This window comes from Rhinolophus hipposideros (genome assembly GCF_964194185.1).
Source record: "Rhinolophus hipposideros genome assembly, chromosome: 14".
Classification (NCBI taxonomy): Eukaryota; Metazoa; Chordata; class Mammalia; order Chiroptera; family Rhinolophidae; genus Rhinolophus; species Rhinolophus hipposideros.
Genome location: NC_138060.1, coordinates 48,807,148 through 48,819,800, shown reverse-complemented (window position 1 = coordinate 48,819,800; position 12,653 = coordinate 48,807,148). Strand labels below are relative to the sequence as shown.

Here is a 12,653-nt window from a genome sequence, read left to right as displayed (position 1 = left end):
CATTTAAGTTTCTTTCAGCTTCATAACTCATTATAAATAATGTCATAAAAAATTTTGAATTCCCTCTAAATTTGGGAAAACCTCTATCAAGTTTCTTTTAGATATGAGCTGTAATATTCAGGGCATTTGCAAGATTCCTTAAATATTCTTGAACTTGATTCTTTAACCACATTGCCAGGGTCCCTCCCAAAGCCAGGAGATGGGCCTGTGCAAGGCAGAAGCCTTGAGTTAAATTCCATTCACTTCATGTTATATTCAGCTTGGCATATCATATATATCCCCTAGATATTTATACATATTTAATACATAGTTAATGCCTGTTTTGCTCAGAATACCTAAACTAAAACCCTCGATTATATAACTATTCCATGATTCAACCAAGGCTATCACCTGATGTGTATATTTAATTTTCCCACTGAGGAGGTCACATGACCAGCATGATGTTTGACTACTACGTGTATGAATCAAACATTATCTTATTTAGCTAAAGAAATTAAATGGGGTAACATGAAAAAAATGCTAAAGCATTAGGAAAATGTTGGATATTATCATCATTTCTCTTATTCCCTAGGGTCTCCCACCACCCATGCTATAATGGAGAAGTAGTTTGTGTCAACTGAGGCAGCCTAGCCTCAATATAGCACAACACTTACGGTGTAGGTCCTCAAACCAGACCATCTTGGTTCGAACTCCAGCAAAATCATTTGCTAATCCGGGTGGCCTCCATTAAGTTTCCTAATTTCTAGAGAACTTATAATGAGCATTGCAAAATCTACCTCATAGAGTTGTTTTGAAAGTTAAACAATGCAGATGGAGTGCCCAGCATGATCTAGGCAGTAAGTAGCAAGATCCGAACGTGTTAGCTACAGGTATTATTGAAAATCTTACGCATGAAGGCTGGTGAGTAAAGATAGGAACACTGCTCAGAGGGAACATGAGGCCAAGTCCGTTTCCCTGTGTAGAGAAGTTCTACAGAGTTTTAGGATGACCAGCAGTAATCCACAAAGCAACAGAGTGAGTGTCCTCCAAAGTCAATGAACCCTCTATAATGATTTACAACTTAAACAGATACAGGGCCACTGCGGCATAAGCCAAAAATGTGCACCTGACCCCATGTTGTTCTTCAAAGACATTCATGTTTGTTCTGCCAAACCCCTGGTTCTCTAAAATGCATAGTTTGGACAATCCTATACCTTTTAGAGTGCTTTATACTTCTTTACACTCTTCTGATAGTCTTATTTTCCTTAAAAAGGTTTGAGAAGGTTATGGAACACTCAGATAAAATATTTACAATAGTAGAAGAAAACGTCCCAGTAAGCTTCACCTTGCCCTAGCATTCCCTTCAGGAAAATACAAACTACAAAAAACTGAATTTCCCAAAGGGAATAAACACTATGATTACAAACAAACTCAGCTTTTTCATCAATAAGCAATTGCTCAACTCCAAGGAAAGTATGATACAATGAATAAAAACTAAGTTTGTCCCCAACACTTCCAAAAAGGAATAGTGTTAATGTCAGACCCACCATTGACATTGGAAGACCCAGGGCAAGAGGAGGCCCACATACCGTGGCTCAAATATTGAACGTTATCAATCAAGTGAACAAACTGTGCAATAAAATAGGTTTTATCCTTCTACCTTGACTGAAAAGTATGTCTTCATAATGTCTTGGAAGACCAAATACAACTTTCAAACTCTTGAACTACAACTTGAATTCCCTCCATAGAACTGGGTGTTTTGGGGAAAATTCATCACAGGCCTGACCGACAATCTGCCTTCCTCTTTCCTTGGCCAGGGCCATCACGTATCAAGAGAGACCAAATGAGATGTGTATGGACAACCAAGCTTTCACATACCTCTCACCCACCCCACACATACACAGCTGTCCCTTAACCTGCCCTCTGGTGCACAGACCAGTGGCTATGAAGGGCCTCAGTAAGGTGGACCAAGGGTCTATGTAGGCTGTAAAAGTGGGTCCAGGGCCACCTAGATGGTGAAATTTGAGTTCCCAAGTAACTGAAACACAATCTAAAAAGGGAGCAAAGTTTGGACTGAGAAGCCCAGAATGTCCTCACCCTATGGACAGGGGCCTGGCCAGAGAAGAATAAAAGCAGTGCCCTCTAAAGCCCAGGGCAGAGAACCTTTGGTTTTAGATGAGGTGAAAAATTTCGGAGAATATATCTCATCAGAAAAAAGAGAAGGATGAGAAGGAAGAGGAGAGGTAGGGGAAAGGGGAGAAGAAGGAGAGGAAGAGGAAAAGGAAGAAGGAGGAGGAGGGAGAGGAGGAGGAGAAAGAACCATGTCTTGAAAGCAGACAGACAGGCTTTCCAAAATACAATCTCACCAGTCATAGGTCCTTACCCTGCAGCTAAATCCATTCTAATGATCTATAGCTTCAGCATTGTAAACAAACCAGAGATGCTAGGGAACCATTTAAGAGCCTAAGCAAGGTATCCTAAGTTGACAGCATCCAAGGAAGCAGCTGATCCATGTTGAGGGCCCATGCCTAAAATGCCGATCATGGCAAGAAAAAGGCCAGATCTTTTCATGAGGGTTAGAAGTTTACAAATTAGTTGGACCTCAAAAATCAAATCATCTCACTTTGTTATGTTGGATAAATCCCACTCTTTCTGCTCTCACCAGCAGTTGAGGCCTGTACACAGATGCTAGTCCTGCATGGTTGGAATCTGGGGTTCACAATACACGAGTTTGAAAATGGTGCATGTCCAACTGCTTTAAATCAGACAGACCAAGGGTCACGGCAGTGGGTCCCACCATCAAGATGCCGTTATCAGACTAGGAACAGTAGAGTTTCCTTGTGCAAAGACATTCTGCCCTATCTTGATTTTTCATGATTTGTACTACTGTCTGTAGTACAAAGACAGTCAGGAAGGAGACAGATCATACAAGCAAAGCAAATCATGAAGTCAGGAGCACTGAACTGATGACACTAGATGGTTAAATTTCCTCTTTCTCAAATGTGATGTCCCTTAACCCCCTCCCTAACTTCCAACTCAACACACGCATACATACAGACACACCATGTACACACACAGACACACAGACACACACACACACACAGAGGCAAACCTCGAGTGACCTTGAGCAGACTCTATCTTCCCCATTTATAAAATAAAGATAATATAACTCATTATACAGGTTTCGGAAGATGGAATTCGAGAAGTAATGTCAAGCAGCTGGCTCAGAGCAGATCTCAAATGTTAGTTCTCCCTTCACCCCACTTCTCCCTGAGATGAGCCAATTTGTCTGTTCAGTATTCCAAACCCTTCTGACATGCCAAGCAAAGGCCATCATCATCTTGCCTCAGTCAGAAGCAACAAGGACCTGGGGAACAAAATATTATAAAGAAAAGGAGAGCGAGCATTTTGGCTGTTAATGCAGATATGCTAAGTCATTTCTACTGAAAATCTTGAGTTAACTCTGCTGGATTAACCCCTGGAGGGCTGAAGCTAACAAGGTGATCCAGTTATGCTTTTATGTGGAAATTGGCTAAAGAATGCCATGCTGTAGACAGGAAGTATGTTTCCTCTGCACCCTATTTTAAACCATTTTGGTGTTTTGCACCACCAAAATAATATCCACATAACTCTACAGCAGACGGCCGCTGCTATAGGGCCACACTTCCCTTAGACCAACTCTGCTTCACTGCTTATAAACCAAAACCTAAAACCCTGATGAGAAAAGAAACTTAAAAACTAAATTAAGACTTCAGCAGTTCATTGTTAATGAAAGTCTCCTTTCGACAACCTTCTAGGGAAGAGAGACAGAGAGACAGAGAGTGAGAGAGAGAGAGACAGAGAGAGAGAGAGAGAGAAAGAATTCAGTATTCACTGGAAATTTTCTTTGGTGAAACGTTTTAAACACTTGCAATAGCTTTGAATGTCCTACCCTAATTCAAAATGTGTAGCTCAAGGGGCTGGATGAAAATTTCTAGCAGCTTTCTATCACGTTTGTCAGAAATTGAAGCATCCTTTTCCACAGCTTATCAGAATAAAAGAACCAAGTATATAGTATAAAAACAGCCAACCTTCCTATTTAGCTGAGAGCTGAAACTCTTCTCACTAAAAGTAAGATTTTACCATTCAGACCAAACTCCCAATAGAATGACTGCCTGGTTGTTAAATTGCTCCCCTCGATTGCACAGCCTCCAGGAGGACAAAGTGGAGGCTGAGCTCAGGGTTTCCTGGATATTAAATGATGCACTAGGTGCTGCAGGAAACCTGGAGACAGAGAAACGAATAAGAGACACCACTTGCCTTTGAGAGAACTAAAGGCCTAATGGGCAAGAGAGTACATGGAAGATATAATTTTGGCGTACTAGGGTTAACTATTATTACAAGCTAAAAGAGAAGCCTACCCTCAGGAGAGGACATTGGCTCAACCTGAGGCACTCAAAGCAGGTTTTCTTAAGAAGATGACACTTGTTAAGTCTTAGAAGAGTGAACATTATCCAGCTAGCAGGTGTTCTAGACATCATCATGAACAAAAGACACAGGTACCTAAACTGCTCACAGCATGTGTACATGGTGATAAGAGTGGACTGGGAAAGTGTGAGTCTTGGTAGTATACGAAGATGCAGAATCAGATGGGAACCAAGTCACTGAGAGCCTTGTTAGGCCAGATTCGTGCAATAATAATAACAATAGAAGCTGATATTTATTGAACATTTGCTATGCTGCTGGTACCATGTTAAGCACTTAGAGTATTATTTCATTTTCACCAGAACTCTATAATCCCCATTTTATAAATAAGGGCACTGAGGGCTAGAGAAGTAAAGTCACTGCAACAGGCTACACAGCCAGTAAATGGGAGGTGGGTTTGGAAGCCAGGATGGCCTGACTCCAAAGCTTGTACCTACACCCTTCTATCTCCAAGCCTATCTTCAAAAGAAAGACTGGATGGGCATATTGGGTCCATCATTTTGGCTACAGAATGGAGAACTGAGGTGGCCCAATAGGGGGCTTGTAACAGGGCAGATATAGGAAAGAACAGATATATGAAAAAAAAATACGTTCAGAAGGATTGAGAAGGAAGCATTCAACATGCACCTCTTTTTAGTGCATTCAACAGCAAAATGGGCTTTTGACAGAGGGGTCTAGAAAATAAACTACCAGTGTTCGGTAATGTCTCTAAGTATCGGGGGTTAAAATATGAATGTTGGCTTTGCCTTTAACACGCTCCCATACGCTACCTCCAATGAGGGCAAAGTCTGTCTTATTCATTTGGGATGGTGTCTCCAGTCTGAGCCTCTTGCCTCACACAAGGAGCCACTATAAATACTGTTGGAAAGGAAGAATGAGTAACGGTGCTTTTTACAATGGCATTGAGGAAGTGCCATTCTTAACTGGAAAAATAGGGTTAAAAAATAAAGAAAAATTGTGGAAGTTGTCTAGATAACTGAGGGTTGGTCAACTGAAATGAAAAACACATAGCAGGTATGTCAACTACACATACAATAATGAGGACTCACCCTGGGTGCTATCTTGAAAAATGCCAATGAATCCACAATGTGACGAGTGTTTTGTGTAAACCATAACTGGTTAAAAATAAGATGTTATTAAAGGAAGTGGCCTAGAAGTGAAAAATGTGCTTTCTGGGAACAAAAGCAAACAGATCATGATCAAATTCTGGGACTACTGACTTGTAATCTGTGACCCTGACAAAACAAGCACAGCGTTAATGTGATTTTAGTAAAGAAGCTTACCCCTATGACATTTTTACCAACAGTTAGTCATCAACGAGAACCTCTTGTTAAGTTATTTGAAAATTTAAGTCCCATCTTTCAGATCTGAAGAGTTTTCAGATATTTTAAAGTTTTCCCCCAAAGAGCAATTACTCAATTCTGAACATTCAGGAAGAATGAATCTACTAATTCGAAAACAAAAATTTTTTTTAATTAAGTACATTTCTTAGTGGAGTTTGTTCTTATACTGAAAGCCTTTGCCCACTTGTCAATCTACTAAACAGAAGATGGGTGTGTGTATATGTGTGTGTGTGTGTGTGTGTGTGTGTGTATGTGTGTCCTAATAGGAGGCTATAAATAATCTCATTTCTTCATATGCTATCATGCATGAAAATATTTTGAAATACGTTTTGACATATTTTAATTGACAATTATGTTAGAAAAATCCTGAACCATTTACTTACATGGAAAATTAAGATGCAATCATGGAATTAGGTTTCTTGTTTTCATCACAGCTATTTTCAACCTTCAACTATCTTCAAAGATTTAATTTCAAATGAATACATGCTCAAAATGATTCCTTAGTTCAACCATTTTGAAACTTTAATTCCATAAAAGTACGAAATCTGTGGGTTTTATAAAACTGTTTAAAAGCCCAAATAAAAAGCCACGAGGCTTTTAATTGTTTAAAAGTGTATATACAGATGAAATGAAACTGACTCATGAACTATTGGGTCTGGAATTCGCAAATCATAAATCTTATCCTTGTAAACAAAACCTAACAAAATCAGAGCCCACAAATTTCCTTCTTTCGTAAATTGAAGCAAAAGTTTTAATGATTTTTAATGTACACAGAAAATTAAGGGTGCATTTAAAATATTTATTAGCAAAATATAACTCAGTTTTTAAGAGTCTGGGGTATAATCAGAGACAGTTGAACATTCAATTGGTACTGCAACGTAGGAAAACATCCAAGAATGAAATACTGGGAATTTATTAAACCGTGGATCTCAAATTTGTATTAGGATTTTTTGTTGTTGTTTACAGTAGTACTTCTTCCTCATTCCATTAAAAACTCCCAGCTCCATTGGACCTTCAATATGAAACATAATTTTAAGAAATTCTCAATCCACTTCAAATAGTCTGGAATGTACCATTTAGAATCTGGTGCATATTTCAAGACAAACCCAAAGGTAAGTCTGCCTGAGGCCCTTGGAAAATCAAACATGTGCTTCAGAGTAATGAGGGCTGTCAAATCCTCTATATTTCATCCCAAATCTACACAGGGCCTCTCTAAGTCACCAAAGGGGAAGGAGAGGCACATAACATGTTAAAGATGACGGGCATGTAAAATCACCGAAATCTAACCATGTCGTTCTACAGATGAGAAAACTGAGGCCCTGAAAGGCCCAAGTACTCAGTTACCCAGACAGAGCACAGTTGCAGATATTCAGTTATGTGGCTCATAGCTGCAAACATTCTCATTTTTAAGGTCCAGGGGTTTGCTATTTTCCATAACACATCTTTAAGAACTCAATTCGTGCATTTTTTTTCCCCCACAGACACCTCTGGAGATAGAGAGGTCCGGTGGGCAGCAGATTTATGATTTTAACCCTTCCGTTTGCATCAAACGATAATTGCAGAGAACCCAACTCCCAGAAGGTAGGGTGGTCTTGCTGCAGGAAATATCTCCAGCACCCAGCACCTAGCAGGCACTCAGTAAATAATTCTCCACCTCCACCTGACAATCCTCACTCCCTAGTCCATCCAGGCCAAGCCTTCAGCGGAGTCAGACAACTTTCCTTTGGAAATCACTTCTTTTCTTGTAAGTTTTACCCAGTAACTCCAAGCCAAGAATCCGGCCTGGGGCCCTTAGCAGGAGTTAAGGATGGACTAATTAGCCACTTAAGGGGGTGGCTGGGCTGGTCCTGGGTGGGCACGCAGCATCGCCACTGGCCGCTGTGGCCCCAGGTGTGCCAGCTGCTTTGGCGGCCTCGGCCGCAGCCGCTCCAGGCCGCTGTTCCCCTGCCTCCTCCAGATAACCAACTTCTCAAACTTCCCTTTCCGGGGGTGGGGGCGCGCTTCGAACGCGGCCGACACACAACGCCTTTCCTGCCCGCACAAAGGGGGCCGAACGCTCCCCGCGCCCCCTGCCACTCTAACTTTCCTCCTCTTTGGAAAGAAAAACTCACACCTCCCTGTGGCTAAGGCTGGAGGGCTGCATGCGTGCCCGAGGGCAAACTTTCCCGTTTCCGCCCGCGCGCTGCGTTCCCGGGGCCGCCTGTCAAGCGCAGCGAAGAGGCGGGGAGCCCGGGAGACCCCGGCAGCCCCGCCAAGCCCGTCCTGGGGGCACTCACCCGACTTCTGAACGTGCGGTGGGATCGTGCTGGCGATGTGCGTCCACAGGACGATGTGCAGCGGCCACAGGCCCCTGAGCAGCCCCCAACCCATGGCAGACCCCGCTGCTCGTCATAGACCGAGCCCAGCGCGCAGCGGCCGGCGCTTTCCCGGAGCCCTGGCTGCGCCTCCGCGCAGCGCCCCCGCGGGACCCCGCGCCCTGCCGACCGGGCAGATGTGTGGGCCAGATGTGATGCCGGCTCCGCCGCGAGAGGGGGGCTTGGAGGCCGGCGAGGCGCGGGGAGGCCCCCGGCGGCCGAGGGGAGCTGCGCAGGAGGCCGGCTCCTGCCCCGGCCGTGTGCGCGCGCGGGGTTGTCGTCGGTCCGGGCGCGCGAGTGACTCACTCAACTTCACCCGGAGCTGCGGGGGGAAACAGGAAACTCCTCGCCAACAGCTGGGCAGGACCTCTCACCGCCCGAGAGCCTTCTCCCTCTCCTCCTTCCAGCCCTAGCTCTCTCCTAGCTGCCAATCATGTCCCCTAGACCAGCCCCTCCGAGGACTTTGGCAAACTTTCAGCTGCCCCTCACCGCCCTCAGGAGTTCCTTATTCCGGAGTGACTGAGTGCACACGTTTCACAAAGTAACTGAATATAGAAAGTGTATACACTTTCCAAAGCACCCCACGAAGCACCTTTCCCCTACCCCAAAACCTTTGGAGTGTTCTAGATGCTTTAGAGCATTTCAAACTACAAATCTCAACCTAGGAGTGGATGCTGAAATCCAATGAGCTGTGAGCCCAACCCCGCCCCCCACCCACCTAATAAAATAGTAAGTATTGCCTCATTAAACTTTTGTTTCAGGTATGTATGCATATACTGTTACATTGTAAAACGTTTTTCTTACTCTAGGTTGAAGTCCAGATGTTGTTTTCTCAAATAATATGCATATTGACCACCTGAAAATCTTGTTTAAAAGGCAGATTCTGATTCAGTACATCTAAGATGAAGCATTTCTTTTGAGCTCTTGGGTGGTGGCTCCCATTTTGAACTGCCTCTTCCTGGGGGTGATTCAGTGAGGAACTGGGAATGATTCACGGAGTGATAATGGTGGGAAATGTTCTCTTCAGAATGTATCATGTATGGCAGAAAATGTAAAAATAAAAGTGGTGTGGAAGTTAGCTGCATGCCAGGGTTTGCATTCCAATAGTGCCAGTGAAGACAGACAATGCTTAGCCTCTCCTTTGGGAGCCAGAGCTGGGCAGGATAAACTTTCTACTTTCCCTTCTTGCTAGGGTGACCAAGTTGTCCCCAAATGATCCTGGTACACATCCGTTTTAAAGTTAATCATTATCCAACCAAGACACATTCTCTTTTCCATGTGTTTTGCTTGGATGATGAATTACACGCTCACCCTACTTCCAGGTCTCAGAGACTTAAATTCTCTATAGACCCTCTGGACAGGGGATCTTCCAGCAGGTGAAACAAGGAACTCCTTTATCTGAGACAAAGATTGTTTGCAGAGAGGCAGGTGGCCAGGCTCACTGGAAATACATAAGGCAAAGAGCCCTGCCATAAACCCAACTCCTGAAATCTTCCCTGTCAATCTGTGATTTCATTTGCTTGACTCTGGCACCTTTAAGTCTTGTCACAGTTGTTCCAGCCAGTCCTGAAGCTGCTTCTGATTGTGTCTGATTGTGTCACTTCCCAGCTTTTAGATAGAGGATGCAGGAAGGACAGTGAAATTAGGAGGGCTGGGCATTTGCTTGCCCAGTAACAGCTTTGGCAAAGCTGGAAGGCACTTGAAGATACAGAAAAGTTGCATTCAGAATCTGCTTCTCCCCATTTCCTCTGCAGCCACCTCACCTGCACCGTTGCTGTCCCTTGAGCAGGAGTCTCCCAACCTCTCATCCTCAGTCAAAGCCATGCTGGGCCCTTTCGCTGTTTCTCAAACCAGAGCTGAAGTCAGTTTTTCAAAATGCACACCTGATTATACCAACCCTCTGAGTAAAATTGTTTCATGGCTTCTCATTGCCCTTGAGATAGAGGATAGAAAGCAGATTAGTATGCCTTCCAAGCCCCTTCCTCTCTTGTTACCTTCCATTGGGCTTCTCCTCCTCTTCTCCTTTTCCTTCTCTAAATTCCTAGATCGAGCCCCTATATTCTTCCTGCACAGAGCTCTTCCCAGCGTGTACTTTCCCTTCCTCTGACCTTCTTTTTCTCTTCACCCAGCCAATTCCTCGTAATCCTCCTTGGGTAAGCTGATGGGCAAGCTTTCTCTGACCTTCCTGCGTAGATCTTTTATTTCAGGTTCTCTCGGCACCATATGCTTCTCTTTTTTAGCACTCACTGTAGCTATAGTTTTATCATTCTTTAACTTCTATGCCTCTTCTCTCAAGTCCAAATTCTTTGAGGACAGGGATCACGTCTTTCCCTCCACTCACTATTGTATCTCCAGCACCTAGCATGTAATGGGTGTTTAATGAATATGTGTTGGATGAATGAGTGAATGAGGTAACAGATACTCAGAAGGAAATCACACTTGATCATCCTAGTTACTTCATAACTCTGAATAAGGCACTGTATTACCTAATAAATTGAGATAAACAAGCTAGATTTTAGCTGAGGGTGATGTCACTATTTCCTTTTCTTAAAAATGGAGAAGTGCGTTAGTTTCCTTTTTTTTTTTTTTCTAAATTTGCCTGAGTTCTTCTGGACGGCATACATGTTTTCTTTCTCCCCAAAATACACTGAGGCAAATAAATGCCCAATTGATTCTAAAGACTTTCTTCTTCACATTTATTGCAAAGACAGATGTTTTACATTCTGAAAGGCCAGGTTTGAGGTATTGAAGTCCATGGTTGAATATTGAACTGATGGTCTTTGTCGTCATATAGCACAAATGTTGATTTTAAATTTGTTTTCCTTTAATATTTCTGATTTAATCCTCAGTCTGCTGTGAAATTGAGTCTGAATTCAGTGAAAATTGTTAAGTGCTAACTCTTCTTTTAGAAACCATCACAATGAAATCCTAAATATGTAAATTCACACATATTGCAAGCTGACAATCTTTAAAATTTGACAATATCACCTTCCTTTTGGGAATCTCATTGAAAGAGATGTTTGATATCCTCAATCAAGACTTTGTTTTCACACATAGTTGTATATTGACATAATTTTCTGTGTATTCACATCGGCCATTATTATACATATGCAAAAACTGGTCCATTTGCAGATAGAAACAAAAAAATAAAAGCTGGGCTCAGGATTTGAAAAACCAGAAAGGTAATATTTCAGCCTTTACCAAGTTGACGATGAAAACAGTAAAAACCACCTTGAACCAAGTTAAACAGATTGAATATCTTCATTTTTCCAGTTTTACAAACTCTGGACACACATACAAAACAATTGGACCGAATCAAAATGTGGTCAACTAGAAGCCTGCATTACCCGGTTGTGATGAAGCAAGAACTTTCTACTTCCCTGAACTTTTTGACGTGCAGCTGTTGAGGTTACTGGCATACAAAGCAGTTGACAGGGAGATTCCTTTCCCTGTAAATCAATCACTGTGCATTCTCCACTCTTATCTCTTGCCCAGTATTCCTTCTATTGTGAAGCAGGCCAATAAGTACTGAGACAATAGTGAATTTATGAGAGTCAACCACCCTTTCAAGGTCATCTGTGCTCCTAGGTCCTCCAAGAAATATTTTGTGAGTCTTCCAGCCTATATAATCCCTTCTCCCAAGGAGAACCCAATGAGCATTAAGTTTATGTAACCTGTTTTTGTTTGTTTGTTTGTCCCATGCTGACATGAAATGCATTATAGTTGTGCATTTCTTTTTTGGAATTCTACCCCACCAATTGTTCAGGCTTTGAAAGCACAGACTATTCCTTTTTCAACTTTGAATCCCACTCTGTGCCCTACTGTACTTAATGTATGTTTCTTGTCATCAATATAGGGGAAAAAATGAGGATATCTGTTTCCCTAACCCAATCACTTGTTCGCAATTCTTCACAGATATTAATAGAAGCTGCAATTACCGTGTTCCCCCGAAAATAAGACCTAGCCAATCAGCTCTAATGTGTCTTTTGGAGCAAAAAATAATATAAGACCCGGTCTTATTTTACTGTAATATAGGACCAGGCCTTATAATATAATATAATATAATAAATATAATTATAATATAATATAATATAACAAAATATAATATATAATATATAATATATATAATATAATACAATACTGGGTCTTATATTAATTTTTGCTCCAAAAGACGCGTTAGAGCTGATTGTCTGGCTAGGTCTTATTTTCGGAGAGACTCAGTATGTCACAGTTTACAGAAAGCATGAATAGCTTCTTTTGGGAAAAAACATAAATAACTTTTTTTTTTATTACCAAAGTCATATATTACTTTTAGGTAGGAAAAACAAAAAGTCTGAAATACAGATAAGCCAAAGGCAGAAAAAGAAAAAATCCCTAACCTTATCACCCAAAGATAATCATTGTCAACATTTTGGAACACGTTCTCGCGGTACTATTCGAACATTTACAGGTGAAGAAATTGAGGATTAGAGAGATTGAGCACTTGAGCATTTGGCAAAGATCACATACCTAC

At 42.1% G+C, this 12,653-nt stretch overlaps 1 protein-coding gene across 1 annotated transcript in view; it reads right to left on the bottom strand.

The window, feature by feature from the left end:
• TGFBR2 (transforming growth factor beta receptor 2) overlaps positions 1-8,791 on the bottom strand; it is an 83,183-nt gene extending 74,392 nt beyond the window's left edge. Inside the window, exon 1 of the mRNA XM_081073316.1 lies at positions 8,063-8,791. Coding sequence (XP_080929442.1) covers positions 8,063-8,156 — 94 coding nt within the window. The 5' untranslated portion in view covers positions 8,157-8,791. The remainder of the gene's footprint in view (positions 1-8,062) is intronic.
• Between the last annotated feature and the right edge of the window lie 3,862 nt (positions 8,792-12,653).